This window comes from Paramormyrops kingsleyae, chromosome 2 (genome assembly GCF_048594095.1).
Source record: "Paramormyrops kingsleyae isolate MSU_618 chromosome 2, PKINGS_0.4, whole genome shotgun sequence".
NCBI classification, from domain to species: Eukaryota; Metazoa; Chordata; class Actinopteri; order Osteoglossiformes; family Mormyridae; genus Paramormyrops; species Paramormyrops kingsleyae.
Window position 1 is genome coordinate 32,252,837 of NC_132798.1, and position 22,480 is coordinate 32,275,316.

The 22,480-nt window shown below is 44.4% G+C and overlaps 3 protein-coding genes across 7 annotated transcripts in view; 1 reads left to right on the plus strand and 2 right to left on the minus strand.

Moving 5' to 3' along the window:
* Positions 1-1,187: 1,187 nt before the first annotated feature.
* On the minus strand, positions 1,188-6,914 carry trmt2a (tRNA methyltransferase 2 homolog A). Of its 2 annotated transcripts, none has more exons than XM_023812375.2 (12): positions 6,771-6,914; positions 5,860-6,474; positions 4,542-4,650; positions 4,190-4,371; positions 3,835-3,949; positions 3,180-3,295; positions 2,976-3,087; positions 2,624-2,746; positions 2,307-2,382; positions 2,076-2,192; positions 1,677-1,773; positions 1,188-1,584 (listed from the first exon to the last, which is right to left on the minus strand). In XM_023812375.2, the coding sequence occupies exons 2-12, from the start codon at positions 6,465-6,467 to the stop codon at positions 1,383-1,385; spliced, it is 1,857 nt and encodes a 618-aa protein (XP_023668143.1). In that variant the 5' UTR covers positions 6,468-6,474; positions 6,771-6,914; the 3' UTR covers positions 1,188-1,382. The 2 variants fall into 2 exon arrangements, with proteins under 2 accessions (XP_023668143.1, XP_023668144.1); XM_023812376.2 differs by having other exon boundaries at positions 5,860-6,469; positions 6,771-6,913.
* A 6,906-nt stretch (positions 6,915-13,820) lies between these two features.
* ranbp1 (RAN binding protein 1) lies at positions 13,821-18,054 on the plus strand. Its single transcript, XM_023812377.2, has 6 exons — positions 13,821-13,982; positions 15,719-15,846; positions 16,113-16,270; positions 16,620-16,748; positions 16,845-16,913; positions 17,277-18,054. The coding sequence occupies exons 1-6, from the start codon at positions 13,968-13,970 to the stop codon at positions 17,402-17,404; spliced, it is 627 nt and encodes a 208-aa protein (XP_023668145.2). The 5' UTR covers positions 13,821-13,967; the 3' UTR covers positions 17,405-18,054.
* A 1,664-nt stretch (positions 18,055-19,718) lies between these two features.
* The window catches only part of zdhhc8b (zDHHC palmitoyltransferase 8b), a 49,078-nt gene continuing 46,316 nt past the window's right edge, over positions 19,719-22,480 (minus strand). For all 4 annotated transcript variants that reach the window (XM_023812379.2, XM_072708987.1, XM_023812378.2 and 1 more), the window contains exon 11: positions 19,719-21,836. In XM_023812379.2, the coding sequence (XP_023668147.1) occupies positions 21,665-21,836 (172 nt within the window). In that variant the 3' untranslated portion in view covers positions 19,719-21,664. The remainder of the gene's footprint in view (positions 21,837-22,480) is intronic.

A 22,480-nucleotide genomic window follows, 5' to 3' on the forward strand; every position in this document is an offset into this window, starting at 1 on the left:
GTGCAGGTTTTTGGGATAACCTGTAGGCCAGCTGTTCAAACCCAGGTGTGAGGACTCTTCAGCCAGTCAGTCCTCTAATTAGTAATCTAATTAGGGAGTTGCACAACAGCCCTTTCTGGATAAATTCACGTGTTTTTGCCCTGTTTGGCTTTACACTTACGACGTGTGAAATGAGCACAGAATGATGGGCACGCGTATGCCCACCCCTGACCTAAGCTGTTTTGCTGGGATTCGACTAGTCTTGGAGATATCAGCCATAGGAATGTCAGTCTTCTCTCAAATACAATGGGACCGGATGGCATTCTTGCTGTGGTGATTAAAGTACCAAAAAATACATTTCAAAAATTCAACAGCAATGGCTCATGCTACTCATGATAATCCACAGACTTTGTAGTAAGCAGTTTAATGTAGGAACTGTTTTCTTCTACTGAACTCCACACCACTGCACAGAAGATAGTTGGGGTGCTTCTGCTCGCATCTTCTGTGCAGTGATACATTGCTATTGAATTTTTATCAGTTTATCAATTAAATTATATAGGTACATGAAAATTGTGCTATACACAGGGTGCGGATGATTCGCTGTTAAGCTTATCCTTTGTCTATCTGTGGTAGGTCTCGGAATATATCATCCGCAGCTATGGAGATGTTACTGTAATGGATTTTACTGGGCTTGTAAAAATGAGTTCGCTGCTATCGATGGTAGGTGTGTCTTGAGTGCACACTGTGGATGCAGTTGGCAGGCACTGCATCAGAGTGTAATGTTTTAATGTTATCGCTATTGAGATGCATTATACCACGAGGTCTCTATTGCTCTCTCTGATTGCTGCGTATGACTGATATGAAAGCGGTTTGTTGTTGTTCTGATGTGACTGCTCTCATCTGATACAGCGTTGCATTCTCTTTGTAGAAATTATTTAATAGTCACTAATATTTTATAGTTTCATAGTTAATTGTTGTATCATTTGGGGGGGGGGGGGGCAGAAGAGGGGCCTACAGAAAGTGTAGCCTAGGGGCCCCTGAACTCATTATTCCACAACTGCAGCTGGGAGGGTGGGGCGCGTATGTTATTTTGTGCATACGGTCATTTCTCTGAATAATACTTAGGCACAGAAATGATCTTACATCAAAACAAACAATAATTATATATATAAATAAAATTAAAATGAGGCCCCAGGACTTGGCGTGAATAAGTGGCACTTTCGTTTATTCCCACCAAATACAGATGCATCACCTTAAGTTCATTAATTTGCTTTAAAAAAAAGTGAGCGGCAGGGAAGCTCTAAAGCCTGCTAACTTCATAAAAACAAAACCACGCCTCAGTGGAGGTGGGCGTCCACTGGCACTGCACTGGGTCTTCTTGGTCCAGAGAGCCTCACCACCTGCTAGCTGGCTGTAGGCTGTGTCTCCTTCTCCTCCGGCATGGTGCTGGCAGTAACGTCACCATCACCCTGGGAGCCGTAGTCCACCCTCTCCAGCAGGAGCAGCATCTCACAGTGCATGGTCTGAGGGAACAAGTCCACGGCCATGGTGCGGACGGGCCTGAATGGCGCCCCGCGGACCCGGTTGGAGGGGGCCCTGCAAAGGCTGCCCGGGGGGGCGGAAGGGGGTCCAATGAGGAAGCAGGAAACACGTACAAGGGAGCAATTTCAAACCAGTCATTCTGGGTCATAACTTACTCAATGAAATTGTTCATGGCGGCCTTTGGGTTACAGGCTACGTACACCAGCCTCTTCAAATGTTCTGCTCTTCTGATGGCTAGGATGACCTTGGAGTCTAGATTAGAGAGCACAAGATGGACAGTTTTCCACTGAAGTGAAGGTCTTTCACCTCAAGAACTGTATAACGAGCATTTCCAGTTGCCCTCCTGTCCAAAGTTTGAGGCATGGAGGAAATAAAGGACGCTGTGCCTTCTGGGGCTCAGTATATAACCAACAGGGGCTCAGTATATAACCAACAGCGCCTATAGGGGGTGCTGTTTCTCATCAGGCAAACATACCTGCCACTATGGCCAGCAGGCCTTGTTGCATTTGAAATAAGCAAATAAAATTAAAGATTTTTAAGAACTAAACACTTACGTAGACCTGCCCGGGGTGGATCCACAATGGCTGTCAGTTTATTAGATATGACTGCATTGAGCAGAGATGGGAACACGTCTTCTGCTTTCCCGCAGTGGAACTCGACGTTTGTCACACCTGACATACAGACGTTACGATGCTCAGCAGGTACATGGAGAGTGACAAACATCAAGATGTTCTGAGCAGAATATCCAGGTTGAGTTACACTGGTACGGAAGGAAGGTGTCCTACCATTAATGTGAGCATTGACCTTGGCGTCCTCCACTGCCTCCTGACAGAGCTCAATCCCGATCACCTTCTTCACCCTCTGAGAAGAAACAACTTTAGTTACGTGAAAGGACAGGCTCTACTGCACCCTGAATCTGATGAACATCTAAATATGGTTCTACTTCGGACAGCTTAAAGGCCAGTATGGGCCACTAGTATTCAATTAACTATTGGAATGTGTATTAGAAATTCCTTAAACTCATGTTGAACAATTCTCAAATGATGACAACAGAGCATCATTACAGTATGTGTTCCTTCTCACAGGAAGGCAAGTTCTCCACCTTAGCCAGGGAGAGGCCGATGGTCCCTGTTCCGCAGCAAACGTCCAGCACGGTGCTGTCCTGGTCCAGCTGGGCCCATTCACCCACAGTGGAGTACAGCACCTCTGCAGCCGGCGTGTTGATCTGGAGGCGATGAGGACAGGAGACTCTACACACGTGCCTTTGCAATACAGCCCAATCAAGAAAAACCAAAGTCCTGTAACCAAGTCCATTTTTGCCACAGTGTAAAAGAACACCACTCATTTGCAGAATCAATTTGGTTCTCTGTCCTATTGACCGTACAGAACCTCAAGAATGAGCTATAAGTTTACAGATAGCTTTGTTAGTGGGCTGGATGGGGGGGGGTCCACACCTGGAAGAATGAGTGTGGAGATATCCGGAACTTCAGGCCAAGAAGCTCTTCGTGAATCCACTGCTCTCCAGCCACATGTTCACAGGGAAGGTCTTCAAGGTTCGGGGATGTCCTCGTATGGACCAAACATGGCGCTGTTACCTTGTGTCCCATACTCATCATCCACTTTACATTTTTACGCTACTGTACGAGGTGGTTTGGTACCTTTGTCCCTCCCTCACAAAGTAGAGGGAGGTCACTCCGCTCTCCTTCCCTGCTCCCTCTGTGAAATGCTCTCTGATGGAGCTCTTCAGGACGTTCAACTCCTCCTCAGCAAGTTTCTGCAATGCAAGGAGAGACCCATGATCTGACGTGAAATGGTTTCCACCATGTGATTTTCTACCCAACCAGACCCATAGAGAAATCAGGGTCCAGAAACACAACTGCTCTTAAGAGATGTGATTATGGGGTTTCATGCAAAGCTTTGACTCTACTGTGAATTAAAAGATAAATCATTCTGTTAAAGGCCACATATTATAAAACATATCTAATGAACTGGACAGGAACGTTTTCCTCTTCCATGTTCCATCTACAGAATGACACAGCAGCACATTCACTTAAGTCGTTGCAAAGCTCAATATTGGGATGCAGGGAAAAGTTGCACATTCAAGAGAGACCTGTAAACTGAGAGACTGCTGACAGACCATAAAGACAGCTGAGAACAGACACAGGACCGTCACACAGTAGACCTTCGATTCCATTCTCAAACAATTTCTACGACTGGGAAATCCTGCCATTTCTCCTTAAAAAAATCTCAAAGTTGGTCTAGATGGAGGCTACATGTCAAAGGTGAATGCAGCAGTCAGAGATCATTCCATACCTGTGGGTTGAAGAAGACCATGGCCATGATCTGACTGGTGCGGCTGGTGCGCACAGTCAGCTGTTTCCAGTGGCCTTCGTATGTCTCGGGGCTGTAAACAGAGTACTTAGTCGTCCTGTAAGATGTCCGAAGGAGAAGACAGGAGTCAGAATCATTCATAAAAAAGAACGTTGCCACATTCACATGGCTGACTCCCATCCTCAGTAACACACCGTAAGATGCATCTGAAAACAACCTCCGCCCTAACTATGACCTCTCACATGAAAGATCACAGCATGCTAGCATGACGAATTCAGAATCTTCTGGGGAAACAGAGACCAGCAGCTATCAGAAGTTTGTCTCTGTCATCACTTACCTAATGTAGTCCTGAAAGTGGGTGACCACCCTCTTGGCCTCCTGAGGGACGTGGACCGTGTCAGAGGGCCCGACCACGGCACAGGACCCCCCCTTGTACTTTCCCAGACGGAAACCTATGGTCTTGTCCTCTCCGTTTGCTCCCGTCCCAATAAGAAACTCACATTTGTTCCTGTATTCGGTCTATTTCAAAATAAAGATAATTTAGGTCAAGCAATTATAGAACATGCACACACACCACCCATTTGAGCTGCTGACCAATCAATTCACTGCTGAAATGACCACTTTCACCAGACTGAAACTGCTACATCTCCTTTAAAATGACATCTGGACCCCATCTATGGCAGCCGTACCTGCACAGGCGACGGACGGATTCCCTCCAGCGGGCAGCACATGTTATTGTATTTCTGCTTCTGGACAAACAGCCAGGGAAGCATGGCTTTGTTGCTGTTGCTGATTTCCCTAAACAGATGGAGAGAGGTAGAGAGAAGATTTAATTTTGCCGTTTTGCACAAATACAGGCACACTGGCATTCCTTGGTTTTCACATAATGCCATCTTGCTCTCCTATGAGATACAAACAGCGGGAGCAAAGCCTGGGGGCAGAGTGCCCTGCCGGTTATTTATCCTGCACCCTGGGACCAGTTTCTGGTGTTAAAGGCCTGGATCAAGAGCCCAACAGTGATATTTATCTGCGGACCACAGGATAGGGGCACAGACTGCTAACCTGCAGAGACACAGCATACACAATGACAAGGACAGTGACCGACACAAGACAACAAACAAAAGTCAGCGATATGACTACAATGATAAAGGAATTATCACATCAGACCTTGAAATGAAAAAGGGTTAGGCCTGGGGTATACGGCAAAATGTTTTTCATGATAATTATTTCCATATGGAAATAATTATGGAAATAATATTTCAATCCATTATCTCTTTACGTTAATGCTCCATTTTTTAATTAAAATCGCCACAGAATTGCCCTGCAGCATGAAAAAACTGCAACAGATTGAATGGACTGGAAAATGAAATCTAATTTTAATAAATCAATCATACAAAAATGAACTTTTTGCCGTATGGTGTAACACTAGAAAATGCTGACAACACGTTTTGTTGCCAGGTTTTTCCTCTGGCTGCCTCGGCGTTTGTTCCAGGTAAGGGGTTTGACTAGGGCTGGGCGATTATCACAATATTCTAAAATGATATTCTAAAATTTAACACAGTAAAATATGACAGGTGGTTTTGAGTTTTTCTGATCTCAAATCACCAAACTGATCTACTAATAGTTATGAAGCATGCGACAGGTATGGTGATAAATTACAGGCAACAACAGGCTCAAACCTTTATTGGAGTTTGTGTAAAAATAGTTCACTATAACTGTCAATTATGCAATAAAACCAGTGAGGATGATATGAAACCATCCATCCACCTATCCATAAATGCATCCTCTGCCATTTATCGGGGGTGACTGCCACCTGATCTACTGTGCACCCGACTCACATGACTCCCCCTGCAGGTGGTGGGCCCACAGGAGGGCGGACCCATGTTACTCCTTCGGGCTCCGGGCCCCATGGGTAAAGGCTGGGCATAGCCAGGCGTGTACATAATTATATATATTTGACCGATAGATCACCCAGCCCCAGCTGGGATCATGGGACCCGTCCCCTACCTGGCCAGTCTCTGCAGGACCCCCTCCACCTCCCGCAACTTCCTATTGAGCTGCTCCTCATAGGGAATGTTCCAGAGTGGTGTCACCACGTCGGCTATCTGTTTGCTGAGGGGCTCTGCATCAGTGGCCAGCTCCCGCTTGCAGTCGGGCTGCTCGCTGCTCTCCGCCTCCTCCTGCTTCCTCTTTTTGAGGATGGGGTCGGCCTTGGGCTTGGCCAGACGCACACTGAGCACCCGGCCCTTCCACAGCATGCCGTGCACAGCTTTCATGGCTCTGTCCCGCTCCTCCTGGCTCTTGAAGGTAACGAAGGCGAAAGTCTGCTTGCCGAACAACTTGATCTTGTGTGGGTTCAGTCTGTGCTTGTTGAGGAACTTCTTAAGGTCATTGAAGCCTATAAATTTAGGGAGGTTCTGGATCTCCACCTTGAATATCTCAGAGGTGAACAGGTCTCCCTTGATGTAGCGGTAAACTCCAGGGTCAGAACTGGCCTTCTCCATCTCATCCGTCTGAGCTTCAGCAACAGTAGCTCCATCCTCTCTTTCCATAACCTCCTCTGCTTCTGGAGTTAAGGAGGCACCGTCTACAGTGCCCTCTCCAACTTCTGCCATCTCTTTACTCCAAATTAAAACATGAAATTGAATGGTTACTTTATGCAAAGTCAGGGTTGCAATTCAGCAAACTTACCAGATACTTTAACTAAATAGTCGGATCCAAAGTTAAACATTTATGTAGCATTTATTTAGTAAACTCAAGAAAGCAAACCAGAGTAAAATCACTGTCGTTTGTACAGTAAAACCGATTACTCTAAAGCCGCTTATTGTAAAATGCTATCAGAGGGGTATATGTGGTTTTTTAGTTATGTGAGGCACAAAAACTATATTGTAAGTTGACGGATATTAAAAAAAACTTACAAGAAAAAGGCTCTCAATGTACCACGTTCAACAGAAGGATAAGCCAAGTGCCTCTTAAACCAGCATGAACGTGCAGGACGCCATATTAGCGAAGCAAACCACGTGACCTTTAGACGCTAAGAACGATGGGAAATAGTGTCATTTGACGGCGTGTACGCGATTTTCAACCCACCTCCAGTAAACCACGCCCCTTGTTCCGGTCCTATTGTCCGGATTTGCGTTGTTTTTTCTGCATCTGCTTTCCTCCAGAAACGTGCCTCTACTGAACCTGACACGCGCTTGTCGAAGCTCATTGGTTTATGACCAGACAACATATCGGACGCGGAATTACGCAAAACCACAAAACGTTACATGAATAAATAGGCATGCAAATTTTAACGCGTCGGCAAACGTTATTTTTCCATCAAGTAATCTAGTCAAGTACGTAGCCCAATACGTTGCAGTCATATAATTAAATTTAATCTTCATGTACAAGCAAAAGCTTTGTGTATAAGTTATGAACAGACATAGGATTATGCTCAAATGTTAAATTGGTTGGGAAAAAATAAGGAAATCATAAATATGAGACAGATATATAATGCATCTATAACGAAATAATAATACATCATATAAATTATAACATTTTAAAAGATAAATTCAAGTATTTTAAGTTGAAAAAACATTAGATATTAGTTGTGCAAACATTAGATATTCTTTGTTCAGATCATCCACTGAGGGTTAACATTACCATATATTAAAACGACGGGTTTTATATAAAAAAAAATGCATGGCTGTGAACAATGTATTGTTGAGATTCAAAGTCAGTTAGAGCATTTGTTGTAAGTGAGCCTCATTATTTGTACAACGAACTACAGAGTGACTGCAGGCCCCCTGTAAGGTAGGACAGTTAACTCTTCATGGAAAGAGTCACTGCAGTCTGATCATGGAAGGTAATGGGGGGAGGGGATCAAATGGGACTGCTGCAAAAACTTTGTACAGCCTGTGAGCAGAGTTCGATCCTTCTTTGCTTGACTATACCGATGGTCCAGGGTTACTGTTTTTTTTTTGGGGTCTGCCAGCTGCAGATACCACCTCGCTCCCTTTTACTTTCTGGCAGCCGATGTTGCTGCGTTAGTCCCAGCCCTTTTGTGAGCCTGCGGAATGGCCTCTGCCCGTTTCCAGGCCAGGCTAAAAGCACTAAAACGGCCAGACGTGCAGAGTCCGGTTTACTCTCAATTTAACAGAAGTCTTCATGAAGGCTGATGCGGCTCCATATGCAGCTCTGTCCGATTTCAGACCATGGCTGAAAACTCCTGGCACCTGATGATGTTCAACTTCTTTTGACTCCACAAGCTGGGAAATAAAATAATTGCTATGCACTGCTAACATGCCATCAATCTACAACGTGATGTCAGCTACCAGCTCATAAGTCTGAGGGAGGATTCAGCTATATATAGGCTACCTTTAACATATGGCTAGACAGTGATTCATAATTAAAAGTGTGTGGTCTAGATGCTGTTATTAAAGAAACAAAAATGCAATTAGGTCTATCACATCTTGAAAACCTGAGGCAAAAAAATTATATAATTTTATGTGAGCAGTGTGTTTTATATTTAAACCAATTAATAATGGTTACATTTTAAATGGAGACAAATGCATGTGCAATCACCGAAGTAATCTCTAGTAATATCACAAGCAGATCATTGGTTAAGTCTGAATGTATGCATTCATGTCATCATATCTACTCTCCATTTTGCATTACTGCCGTAACACTGTGTACATACACTAATGGATTTGCCTCAACCCCTCCCCCCCCCCCAGAATTTTTTGTTTCTGATCTGTCATGTAGGCTAATAGTAAAATAACATGATTGAAGCCCCCCTTGAAATTTGATTCGGCTCCCTGGTTATTGACACCCCCCCCCTTGGTTGGCAAAGTCTACTGAACCGGAGCCCTCCACAAATTTTAATTCGGCTTGGTACTGTGCATTTTATTTTATCTCCAAATTCAAAACTAACCTACAGGGTTCTGTATTGCTGGATGGAAGCATGTCTGCACTCCGGCATCTATCTTACCGTACAGGATGTCTTTGCCTAATGTAAACAGGCATCCTCTGTCTAGCATATAGTTATTATTGTCCTTGATCCACAACCACCTGCATACTGCTTGGAGGAGCTGGAATGTGCAAAGCAGAAGTATGGATGTAGGGCAGACTTTGTGCTCTGCTATCATCCGGAAGACCCTTGGACCTGAACATCTGCTTCTGATATTCAAGGGTAAGAACAAGTATAAATCTCATGCCTATAATTCACCATTTAATATCCTGTATTGGTTGTCATTATCTTATTATGTAATGGTAACCTTAAGCAATTATGTTGCTCTGTGCTGTAATGCCAGCTTTACAGTGTTACGCCTGTTATCACTTTTATTATAACAAATCTGGTTTAATTGAATGTAAGGGAATGTATTTTAAATGTAAATTGCTGATCAGTTTATTTTATCCCTGGCTGTGCGGCTTTTGTTTAGCTGGAGGGACTGTCTGGGTTGTCATTTCTCTCTGCGTTTATGGGATGCTGTCTCACTCTTCGCACTGCTGCCTTCCAAGCTCACTGCTGCTGCCCAGTTAACGTTGCCTCTGTCCAACATACTGGTTGGTTTGCCGAACATGAAAATATAAAGAGTGGCCTTTAGGGTACGTTTCCACAGTGTATTCTTAAAACCAAATAATGTAATTCCAGCAGATTATCTAAGTCATCACAACCATAAACAGAAACGGGGTCATGAGATACAGTAGCGTTAACATGCTAACAAAAGCTAAGCTGATGTTCATCAGCTAATGAAGATCAGTACTGTTATTTACGGAAACAAATACATAGAAACACTAGTAATTTTAGTGTTATTCTTACCATTGACAAAGTGATCTCCACAAACGTTTGCACTTTTGAGGCTCTTCCCAGTGAAATCCATTTTTGAGATTGTATAACCATTGTTTGCAGCGCTCACTAGATAAAACTTCATATTTCCTTTCTGAATTGCAGTTACTTTATAGTTTTGAGAATCCTAACTGATTCTTTACCTTTGTCACAACCAATGCTGCTGCAGCCGATGACAGCACACCTGGCAATATGAACACAGCAAAAGAGCACAGACAGTATTACAGTGGGATATTATGCACCAACATGGCGGACGACAGCCTTCGCCCTTGATGTGGATGGTACAGTGGGACGTCACGTGTGGCTGTCCTATACCGCCCTCTTGACATGCTCCTGTCGGGCAGCCATTGTTGAAGGAGTTGACTGCACATAGTGCCTTTTCACAAAAACTTTCTTCTCGCCTTGTTCACTCCTGTGCATATGCTGGTCCAGTCATCCAGAAGGATAACTAACCTCATCATTATCATCTTAGCTTCCTGCGGTCTGTCATGTGGGGCAGAGGGCAGCTAGATGCAAGTTAACCAGCTGAATCGGTTAGCTAGATTCAGGGCTAACAGTGGATAGCATTTGGGAAACTATACACTGTAGGGCTGTCCCATGTCATATACTGAAATTTCAGATTGCATCGATTGATTGAGACACAAGATGCCCTTTATGCAGGTCACTCCCTTGGCAAGATGTAAAAAATTGAGAAGGATCTAACAATATTTAGAGATCGCTCTGGACGGAGTGTTTCATAGGCATTAGCATATTATGAATACACAATGTCTCGCTGAGACGTAGGTATTAGCATATTATGAATACGTAGCGCCTCGCTGAGACAGCTCTTACAGCTTGGAAGTGGCATGTCTGGTACGTTTCAGAGGAGTTGATTGGCTTGGCCTTTTTTCTACAAACGGATCAACTCAGCAAAGATTGCTATGATTCAGGACCTGAAGAAGCCTCCAAAGAGAAAAGTTCTGGAACGACTTGAAGGCAAGGAATTTTCTCCTCTGAAGCCGCTGAGTTAGTTTGTGACAGCAGAGACCTTAAGCATTTTCAGAGCGCTTCTTCCAGATGGTGCTGAATAAGCTGACAGACTTTTGCAGAAGACCCCATCTACAAACGGTTCCGTGACTAGATGATGGTCACCACTGATTCTGTGGCGAAAGTGCAATTTCTCTTGTGATGAAATTCAGCTCGACTCTCACAAAGGAGGAGCATCAGGAACAGCACATCCTGACTGTTGTGTGGCAGCATCATCATGACAGGCTGTGCTGACAAAGGAGGCTTTCAACAAATAATATTGTTGAATAACAGGGTTCACTGTGTGCCAGAGATGTTCACGGGTCACAAAATTAGAGTCCGAGTCAAATCCCAGGTCACTGACTTTGAGTCTGAGCCAAGTCTCAAGTCTCCATTGTAGTTCCAGTCTGACATTACTATTTATCAAAATTTAACTGCGTATTTGTTTTTTTTTCTATTAGCAGTTGATGTGACTAAATGGGAATCACCACTTGAACAGTTCAGAAACTGCACGTCCCATAGTTCCTTAGGCTTATGTACATTTAAAAAAGTAATTGATATTTCAAATGCCTTTGTAGCAATAACGTTTTTGTAAAAACCTAAGCACTTTTCTAATGTGGATTTTAAAACTAATACTTTATGATAACATTATGATGAAGACAACCTTTGCAAGAAATTTTTGCATAAATTCCTGAGTCAGAATGTACGTGTACAGTCGTGGCCAAAACCTTTGACAATGACAAGTATTGGTTTTCACCAAGTTTGCTGCTTCAGTGTTTGTAGATCTTTTATAAATGCAATTAGTCAAAGTAAGGGAAAAGTCAGATGAGTGCAATATGAAGTGCAATGCTCCGGCAGATATGGCTATGGCAGCATAAGTACAGTAGGAGGGAGAGGCAGGTGGAAATGCAGGCATGGGGAGTCCCTGAAATGTCAGCACTCCAATTCCACAAGCAATTGTGAAGCTAGAGTGACAGCACTATCAATTCAGTTTATCCAAAGCCAATGGCACCGATCCCCACCCAGCTCTACACCTCACACTATAGGTTTAACTGGGAGTGAGAAGCTAGCTAGAGCTAGAACTAGTGTCCCTATAAGCTAAACTAAATAGGTGTGTTTTTAGTCTAGACTTGAATATTGAAATTGAGCCTGAAACCCGCACATCCGATGGAAGACCGTTCCACAGCTGAGGAGCTCTATAGGAGAAAGCTCTGCAGCCTGCCGTAGATCTTTCTACCCTAGGTACTAACAGATATCCCGCACCTTGAGATCAAAGCAAGCGTGGGGGATTGTATGTGGCCAGCAGATTATTAAGGTAGTCTGGTGCAAGGCCATTCAGTGCTTTATAGGTTAACAGCAGTATTTTATAGTCAATCCAAGACTTAACTGGTAACCAATGAAGGGAGGATAAGACTGGTGTGATGTGATCAAATGTTTTAGTGTTTGTGAGAACTCTGGCTGCCGCATTTTGTACCAGCTGAAGTTTAAGATGATTAGATAATTGCATTAATGAGAAATTGAACAGGTGTTCCTAATAATCCTTTAGGTGAGTGTATATGTATGTAAGTATGTATGTACACACACACACACACACATTGTAATGCTGTCTATAAAGGAGAGTGATGTTGTCACATCACATGACCCGGCCAACTGACCTAAACACAGTAGAGATAGTTTGGGAGGAGTTTGACCAGAGAGTGAAGGCAAAGCGGCTATAAGTGTCCTCCAAATATGGGGGACCTCTTTCAGGACAGCTGGAAAAGCATCTCAGGAGGCCACCTCATGAAACTGCCGTAAAAGAGATACTAGGGTCTGCCAGTCCCTGGAGCAATTGGAGATAAGGGTCTTGCTCAATGACCCAATGGTGACATCACTCTGCAGACCATGGGATTTGAACTAGCAACATTCCGATTCCCAACCCAGAGAACTGCCCCACCTCCCCAGAAAACTATTTTTTAAATACTTTTTTTCTCAGTGCATAAGCCATATCCCTGCTGAAAATGAACAACATAGACCAGCATGGAATAATCACCCGCAGTGAAATAAAACTGCGGCTGCTCCAGACTGTGCAAGAAACAAGGTCTAATAAAAGCCTACTGTTAATCGTGAAACAAAGATCAGAGCGCGATTTTTAAAAAGACAAACGTCATAGAAGCTGCCGAATTCGCAGACGTTCGCCAAATGAAACCGATTGCTAGATCGCAGCTATGATTTTGTCACACAGCTGGGACGTGATGTACTGGGACTGGGCTGTAAATCGCGTACAAGCGACGGGGAAACCACGTGAACACAGGGCGCTAAGAACGACGGGAAAACAATGGCAGCATTTTGAATAAAAGTATATTTATATTTTGGATACAGAGAGACATTAACACGTTAATGTAAAAAGTAACCATTTCATTATTGCGGACCTGTGACAATACTTGAAAGACATGAGTTTTCTAAAATATATTTTTACATATAAGAAATTCATATATAAATTATTTTCTCTGCAATATAGTTTTCGCCAAAATATACACCTAATATTCAGGAGGGTTTACTACATTTTATTTATAATTCCCAGAATATTTTAAAGGTTTTTTGTGGGAAAAGACTGCAAAGCAAATAGTCTGAACACAAGAAAACTAGTAGAACGATATCTTCGCTAACTCTCCGACAGACTAAATTTTCATTAAAGAATAATGACAACAGATACCCTGTCAACCCCCGGCTAAAGATATTGTGAAATTCCTTCATAATTGATAAGAAAAAGACTCTTTCCAAAACCAAATTAAAATTTTCAATAGTTTCAAGTTTACCACGATGTCACATATGGGTTAAATGCAGAGGACACATTTCATTGTTGTGCACAGTGTGCTGTGGTGTGTCAACAATGATCACTGATCACCACATTCTAAAAATACTCCCAGATGCAAGAGCACAATATTAATATTGATTAATAATAACCAATATCTGAGAGAAGCACATTTAAATCATAATTTGCTTCAGCAACAATAAAAACACACTCCAGGTATTAATGCATAAGAGACAAAAAAACATCCGCTGTACTATGGAAACATAAATGCAAAACTATACGTAATAAGCGATTTTCCGTGAATGAGGACATTTGAACGGCGCCCCGGGCGGCAGGAGGCGGGAGGCGGGCGGACTGACGGCGGAGAACAGGGGGCTCGCAGGGTTAAGGAAGGGGAGGACGGGACGGGACGGGACAGGAGAGAGAGAAAGAGAGGGAGGCACACCGGTAGACAGCAAGCGCAATCCGACAGCATCTAACGTTAGCATGGCAGACACCAAGGTAAGACTGCATCGCCAGCCAGCACCGAAGCCCCGCGGTGCCCGAAGGCTGTCATTTCGGGGCCCCGTGCGGGATTTCAGACATATTTTGGGTTCTTTCCTCACCTCACCGGTTACTGTAGGAGTGATGGAGATGGATGGAACCCGGGCGATGGGCCGGCTGTTTGGCGCCGCCGCTGCTGTTGTGTTCTGGTCAGGGGAAGACTGGGGTACAAACACGTTGGATCAAACGATAATTTAAATGTCCGTGAAGTTAAAACGTGGAAAGATTTTTTAAAAGTTGTGATTTTGCGCCCCAGCATCATTAGGAGCATCCTGTGTGGGTAGCTTTAGCACGCTGATGTATGGCGCCACGGGCGTAGCTCTGCGGCTCATTACAAGTGTTTTTACCCGGGTAAATTTCGCTCCAAAACGCCTCGTTTGGCGGCGGGCATGAGCCGGATGCGCACGGTTATCTCTCTCGAAGTGGGATTAGCGCCGATCCCGCCTGTTTCCCGATTATTGTTTTAATGGAACTGCGCTGCTGCTTTGCCCAGATATCGGAAAGTTTCATACGTAGATCTAAGAACGTGACGCTGCTCAGTGGTAATGGGGAATAATATTGAAAGTTATTTTTTTATTGAAGCTGGCTCTTAAAGCCTGGTTAAGCCGGTAGACCAAGCTCACATCCGCCGGCCAGCTAGGTTTTGTCACAAGGCCACACAGAGAAGGTCTCCATGCGTTGCTGTTAGCCGGTCAGGCTAAAGCGACGATGCTGCAGCGCCGAGGTTTCCTCGCGATGCTGCTATCATGCTAGGCTAGGCTAAAGTGGCGAGGCTGCAGTGCCGTTGTGCCCACACGGTGCTGGTGTCGTGCTAGGCTAGGCTAAAGTGACGAAGCTGAAGTGCCGAGGTTAACACACAGTGCTGTTAGCATGTTAGGCTAGGCTAAAGTGACTAGGCCGCATCGCTCACGTTTCTACAAGCCGCTCGTTCGAAACCCGCGCCAAGTTTTTGAAATTAACCGGAAATAATTGTGTATGTTAATAAAACTCAACTTTAATCGTGTTTATGTATAAATACATATAATATGTAAAGCAGAAGATTGCAGAGAGTTTGCGCGGGTCCCCAAGCCCAGTGTCCTCTTAGGCCGGTGCTGCATATCGTACAAGCCCGCCCTCCATTTGTAAACAGCGAGAAACTCCTCTTCAGGCACCATAATGCCGCGTTTATAAAAGCCAGCACTGCGATTTTAAGCGTTATTTGAGGTGCTGGATGTGGTTACAGAATTGCGGAGACTTAAAACGCAGTAGTATGCTTTGAATGAATAAACTGGTTTGTGGGATACGACAGTCATGCTAAACCGGACTGAGGCAGAACCGGACCGGCGCCCAGCAATACGTCAGCGGGGTGTGGGGTGCATCTGCACGGCGGCTCTCGTACGAGAGACCAGCAGCCCGATCACGATCCATTGAAGTTCAGCATCTCCCATGGCTTCGTGATTGGGCTAAATTAAAAACAGGCCAGGGATTGGATTTCTGTAGGTCTCAACTAATTTGAAGTTACCTGACTGATGCTTCTGTTGAAAATGATATTTTCTTACCTAAATTGAGATATTTTGCGTAAGCCATCCAGTTTATGTATTCTATTCTAGGGCACAGCAGTGGGTCACAAATCGACCTTTTACATGATGCTACCTGCTTCCTTGCACATAACAGATTTATCTGTAACGTGACTGAAGTTGTATGCTTTCTGACAGGAGACACAAGAGGAGCATGAGACTGCTACAGATGAGTCGAACCATGACCCCCACTTCGAGCCTATTGTGTCACTTCCAGAGCAGGATGTCAAAACATTAGAGGAAGATGAAGAGGAGCTCTTCAAAATGTGAGTGGGCCAATGGCAGTGTGGTATTACAGCCCACTGTTACGAAACCTAACCATGTTGCTTATGTTGTCCTGGGGACTTGGACCTGTGTTTATTGTAAAATACTTTTGTGGTATTATACCTGTAAAAAATATTGTTTCACAGTGCATAGAAGTCTTACTATTATTGGTTGAGCTCTGTACATTGTCACCATTTTATCTTGCTGATGCATTGTGCTGTATTCCAGCAGCTGAGCACGTGTTGCATGGACCTGTGTGTTTTCTCAGGCGGGCCAAACTGTACCGCTTCGCCTCAGAGAACGACCCGCCGGAGTGGAAGGAGCGGGGCACCGGTGACGTCAAGCTGCTCCGGCACAAGGAGAAGGGTTCCATCCGGCTGCTGATGCGGAGGGACCGCACCCTGAAGATCTGCGCCAACCACAATAGTGAGTCCAGGGCGAGAGGCCCCAGCCGGCACGCTAGGTCGCTACAGGCTGATTGCTGTGTGTATGTGTAAAATTAGGACATCCACCATGTTGTTTAGATGATCTGTTTGCGTTGATCTCTATAGAAAGCCCTCTTCAGGAAATCCCCTGTCTATCTTTACATTCTTTACTTTTCTCTCCCTCACTGGGTACTTCAGTCTGAATTTTTTCATTGTATTACATTGTCTGCCCCCTCTCACACTGTCCTGCACAGTTTACACAAATGTAGCTTTCATTGAACACTTGTTGTGGCATTGTAAATTTTATACAATGATAATGAAGATGAGTTGAATTAATTGCGTTCCTCCAGTCGTTCCCTTGATGGATCTGAAGCCAAACGCGGGCAGCGACCGGGCGTGGGTGTGGAACACGCACGCGGACTTCGCTGACGAGCACCCAAAACCGGAGCTGCTGGCCATCCGCTTCCTGAACGCCGAGAGTGAGTGCTCCCCGACGCAGTGCCCCGCCACTCGCTGTGCTGGCAGCAAATCCCCCCCCCCCGCCCACATCTGAACCAACATGCTCTCTGTTTCAGATGCGCAGAAATTTAAAGCGAAGTTTGACGAATGCAAAGAGGAGGTCAGGAAGACTTTAGAAGGTTCAGGTAAGGAGATGTTACAGAAAGGCTGTCCGGCCCATGCAGACTCACTCTGCCCCTCGCTGCCTCCTACAGCCCGGTGCTTTTGTGTCTGCTAGATCAACACAGAGCGTCATGAACGCTGGCTTCATTGTAGGCAAGTGTCTGTATGTTCTGGAACATGTAAACATTCAAAACGTGCGGCCTCGTGTGAAGAGGTCACACCATTGGGCTTTTATCATGCGCTGCTTATATGACGACATAAGAGGCAGCGCACGCCCATCTCGCTGAGTGAACTTGAGCTCAGGCAGAGAGGTTCTTGCAGTGCCGGCGTGTATCTGACCTGAGGTGTGAGGTCACACTGGTCAACCAATGCTGCTCTCCTCATAGGCAGCACCCACGCTGCGGACAAGGTGACCGAGAAGCTGGAGGAGCTGTCCGTGAAAGACCAGAGCGAACCTGCTGAGAAGCAGGGATCTGGGGAGAAGAAGGAGGCAGACACCGCAGAGGAGAAGTGAAGCTGACGCTCACAGTCCTACGGTCTTCAACTTGTCATTTCCCTTTTTTCTACAATGGACTAAATAAACTGTATCTGGACACTCGCATTTTGTTTATTGAAGGGTTTTTGTTTCTTTGCCACCTAAGGTCATGATCTTGGCAAAACTTAAAGTAACCATTCCTTATTCATGAAAATGTACTTTTTATTTTATTTTTTTAAAATCTCTCTTCCCCTTTATAGTGGATGATGATCTGTAACCCAAGGCATCTTTGACATTGTACTGTGATATGAGGCTTGATGTGGATGACTCCCACATTGGGCATTGCTTTTCAGTTGCGGTTTGTCTTTTTTGTTGAATGATTTAAATGGAGAGAGGAAATGTGTGGAGGCCTTTCCGGACAGGTGGAAGGGCTACTGTGCAGGCTTGAGTTCTGATAGTCTTGTAAGAGTCCTGTAGGCCATTCGCCTGTGGCGAGGCCCAGTTTGCCTGCTCGGTTCTGAAGCGGTTTTGAGTTGCCGGAGGGAATGTGAAATGCACAGCAGGAGTGTGTGAGACCATGGTGGCCATCTGTGGAACTCTACTACCAAGTGGTTGTGTTCTTTGTTTTTATTTTATGATAGACTTAGATTCCACCAAAGCAGAAATAAAGATGACTTGTTATGACTTGACCTTGTGATTGATTGCATGCGTTTCCCTGCATTCATTCACTGCGTACCTTTTATTTTACTTTGCTGAGAGACTGGGCTCACCTACCGCTTCCCTTGTGTACCTTCTTTGAAGTGATGCAGTTTGACCTCCTTACTGATTATTGCCTTGTTTGTGGTGTCACAGTAAACCTCTGATGTTTGTTATTCACAGAAGAGGAAGGGGCTGGGTGGAGGCAGACTCTCTATCAGTAAAGTGTCTAAAATGAGCCCAGTTAAAGATGGGGAAGTGATATATATATATATTGTGTGTGTATAACATATATGCTAGAGAATTTTTAAGGTTATTTCAGTACCATTGCATTAAGAATAGAATTAATGTTAAACACCAGCAGATTTTAAATATCTCTCCAGGTTTTCATTAACTCTAACCTCCACTACATCCTTACTGGAGTCATTTCAAAAAGTAAACTTGATATTGCCTGATATCTATAAATAGCTATTTAAGCTCTTTTTTTTAACCTAAAAGCTTTAATATGGATATCAAAGCTGCAGAAAAATTGTGTTAAAGACATGCCTGTTGATGGATTAATAACCTTTCGATCATGAATGTGATCTCTAGCGTGATGTTAATCTATATCGATGTCCCTCAGACAACTTATTTAAATAAGAAACATCAGCCAGAAGATGCAAAATTGGGAGTTGAAACTAAAAAATTTAAATGTCAGTGAATTCAGGCTGAGGTCAAACAGGAATATGCAACATCCTCACATACAGAGCAGGAAGCTTTTATATAGAAGTGTACTTACCCACTGCTCCCCCTAGTGGTGTGTTCACTGTGATACTGAATAAAATAAAGGCTTGGAGTATCAGCTGGTGTCCTCTGTATTCTGCCGGTAAATGAGGCACATGGATGAGCTTCATGGAGTTGAGGAAAATTTACAGAAAGTGGCTTCTTAGTTACCATGCAAGACTTTGCCATTGTAATTGTGGAACCAACAAAAGTAACCTTTGAGGTCTCCCAGTTCAACATTTTTTTAAAAGCTGACAATAGCTAATAAACTGTCTTTAAGTTAAAAAAAAATGCTTTGTGTGCTAGTAAGTGTCAGTTTTCAGACTCATACAGTGTGGCAATTATTTGCTCAACACCAGTTTAATGAGCAGGAATGATTAGTCAACTAAGGTTCCCTTATACGTAATTACTAAGGCAAGTAATCATTTTAATTTTTTGCTTCATATTTCTAAGAAAATCACTATCAAATTGAGCACACAGTGCATTTAACATATAGAATATATAAATGTAGACACACTGATCTCAAATAAAATCTTAGTTTTACTAAAGAGGGACCCACAGAGTGTGCATGTGTGTGTGTGTGAGAGGGAGAGAGAGAGTGTGTGTTTGCACAGGACTCTGCTGTCCGCCTGCATCACGGCACACAGCGTGCAGCCAAAAGCCCATGTCTGTAACAGCTGGTACCTCGGGCAGATTGCGGCTGGTGGCGACGCCATGGGAGATGAGCACTGCCTCCAATTAATCAGAAATACAGTAAATAACAGCAAAAATGTCCCCCTCATGGATTTCCAGTCTCAAGTTTATATCATTAGTGCCAATTTGGTGGAAGTGTTTAACTCGACATTTCACCATCACCAAACACACACTGACAGGAGAAACAAAACCAAACAGGTGGAAAATTTCAAATCTACATTTAATCAGTGATTTAAAATGAAAAAAACAAATGTACCTTAATAAACTATATATACCCTTCAACAAAAAAATAATAAAAAATAAAAGACATTAAGGATCAATGTAGTTTCCACGTTGCAGTATATGGTACGTGCTGTACCAGACAGCTGCGGTGAGCACGGGCGTGTCTTTTACCCATAACACACTGTTTCACTGCTCCACATGCCTTGGGTTAGCTGGCTTATATAACCATATCCGGTCCTGTAACCAGCACAACTCATTCAATTAGAGAAGGTCCTGATTAATTAGCTTGATGAGCAAGTAGTTAGTTAAATTAGCTGTGCTGGCCAGTGGGTCCCAGGGGCAGATTTGGGAAAAAAAATAGGTCTTATAATCATGTTCCTCAGCATTTTATTCCACACCGCAAAATACTGGAATGAGAAAACAATAAATAAAAGTATTTCCCCAATCCCCATCCCTTACCATGGAGAATAATAATAATAATAATAATAATAATAATAATTTAATATATTTAAATTACAAATTACCAAGAGACAAAGAGAAACTCCCTGACAGAATTTTCTGTATAAAAATCATAATGTATCAAACTATTGAAACAGTGGGTATAAAAATTTCAAAAAGAACAAAATAAAATGGAAAAAATGACCTCTGTATTTCTGTTATTCACATGGCTGTGGACGGTGTGTTTTGTTTCTTAATCACAAAGTCCGTTTCTTAATGAGCGACTCCGGTAAATGGCCTGCATGGCACCCATCTTTTACAGAGACTTCCTGCAAAACCACATCGCTAATGAATTCCCTGCGGAGTCTGGCTGAGAATCGAGCAGGGCGGTGATGCTCCTAGAGGAATGAGCTTCGGGACCTTGACAGCTGACTGGACACTGGCAGAGGGTTCGAGTCCTGTGCTCAAGCACCAAGAGACACGGCAGACATGGCAACATGGGTGACAGCAAATGTATGCATGCGCAAGGGGGGGGGGGGGGCGGCAAAAGAGGAACAAAAACATAAGAGGAACACTGACTGTAGACATTCTTATCGAAGGGCCGGATGATCCAGGGGAACAGCTTGAAAACAGCCAAATGACACGACTTTAAAAGCATTCTGCTCCTGGACTGTGTATATGCCCCTTTAAACAATAATACTCACCACAAACAGCCATTTGCTGGACTGTTCATTTAGACTTTAACCACAAACTACACCTGTTTCCAAGCTGGTACCCGCAAGCTAATCAACTTAATCTCCCAAGAATAAAAACGGTAAATAAAAACCACACAGACATTCAGGCATAGATGCAGACACCTTCGAGCACTTTCATGGTCCAGAGCAGCGAGATCCATGACGATAACAGATTTCTGTGTGCATTTGTCTTGGGTTCTGTTGGATGTCCCAAAAAGGCAGATGACTTATGTTACCACAGAAATGAGGGATCATGAATGGATATTGGCCTTCCTGTGCTTTTTCCAGATGGATCTCAGGACTCAGAGGTCTGACGTCACCCTCTTACTGTATGTGATGTGCTGACGTTACTGTATGAAGACTGAAGGAAGCGAGTACCAGACATCAAAGACATGGCAAAGTGACTAGGCGAGTCAGAGCATCAAGAGCGATCACGTCCAACTAGCTGCCCCGTCACACGCATCCGAGACGGCCATCGGGCAATGAGACATGAACCAGGAGGACAAGTGGAGCGAGAGCAGAGGAAAGACGGCCGGACACGGGGCGAGATGGTCAGACAACTCGCAAGCCAGTGTCAGGGAGAGAGAGTCGAAGTTGCCTGGGCTAACAGAATGTTCTGGAAGATAAGGCCGCTCGTGGCCACTTGGTCGACAGTCTTACATAAGCAAGAGAAAGTAAAAGAGCCCTTTCTCTGTAGCACGGTGGCGTTAGCTGCTGTGACAGTGGCAGCTTTGGTTGGCTTGGAGTCCCGCTTTCACACGGAGATCTCGTAGGTGGTCCCGCCAACGCCAGACACCTTTTTGACATTAGCATGCCGGCCGGGACTAAGGGGAACACCTTGGCCAATGGCAGTGGGCCCCAGGCGTGACTGGTCTTTGGGCTGCCCGTTAATTTTACCATAAGCCATTTTCCCATGGATCTCCTCTCTGGATGGGGAGAGAAAGAGGAAAGAAGGGAAGATAAATGGGATTGATTTTACAAAATGCTGGATGGGGCCAACATTCACTGGCACAGAGGCGACAACGCACACACGCTCACATACACGCACACAAGCACACAAGCGCGCACGCACGCACAAGATTTCGGTAATTTAAGTGGCACAGGTGGGTGCTGTACATAGAAGTTTCTGGAGCCTGACCAGCGGCACTCAGCTGGCTCAGTGTCTCCCACAAGCTGTCTTAAAGACGGGTGGCACAGAAAGTGTCAAGAAGTCACGAAGAGACAGCCATGAGGTGACAGTCACGAAGAGACAGCCATGAGGTGACAGTCACGAAGCGATAGCCACGAGGTGACAGTCACTAAGAGACAGCCACGAGGTGACAGTCACGAAGAGACAGCCACGAGGTGACAGTCACGAAGCGATAGCCACGAGGTGACAGTCACTAAGAGACAGCCACGAGGTGACAGTCACGAAGAGACAGCCACGAGGTGACAGTCACGAAGCGATAGCCATGAGGTGACAGTCACGAAGAGACAGCCATGAGGTGACAGTCACGAAGAGACAGTCACAGAGACAGTCACGAGGTGACAGTCACAAAGAGACAGTCACGAGGTGACAGTCACGAGGTGA

What these genes read in the sequence shown, in the direction of transcription:
- trmt2a (XM_023812375.2), bottom strand. Translation starts at nt 6,467, where the DNA reads ATGGCAGAAGTTGGAGAGGGCACTGTAGACGGTGCCTCCTTAACTCCA. An exon ending in GGTCAATGCTCACATTAATG is followed by an intron (nt 2,193 to 2,306) that starts GTAGGACACCTT and finishes TCTGTATGTCAG; the next exon opens with GTGTGACAAACGTCGAGTTC. An exon ending in GCCATGAACAATTTCATTGA is followed by an intron (nt 1,585 to 1,676) that starts GTAAGTTATGAC and finishes CCCCCCGGGCAG; the next exon opens with CCTTTGCAGGGCCCCCTCCA.
- ranbp1 (XM_023812377.2), top strand. An exon ending in GATCTGCGCCAACCACAATA is followed by an intron (nt 16,271 to 16,619) that starts GTGAGTCCAGGG and finishes GCGTTCCTCCAG; the next exon opens with TCGTTCCCTTGATGGATCTG. An exon ending in CCGCTTCCTGAACGCCGAGA is followed by an intron (nt 16,749 to 16,844) that starts GTGAGTGCTCCC and finishes TCTCTGTTTCAG; the next exon opens with ATGCGCAGAAATTTAAAGCG.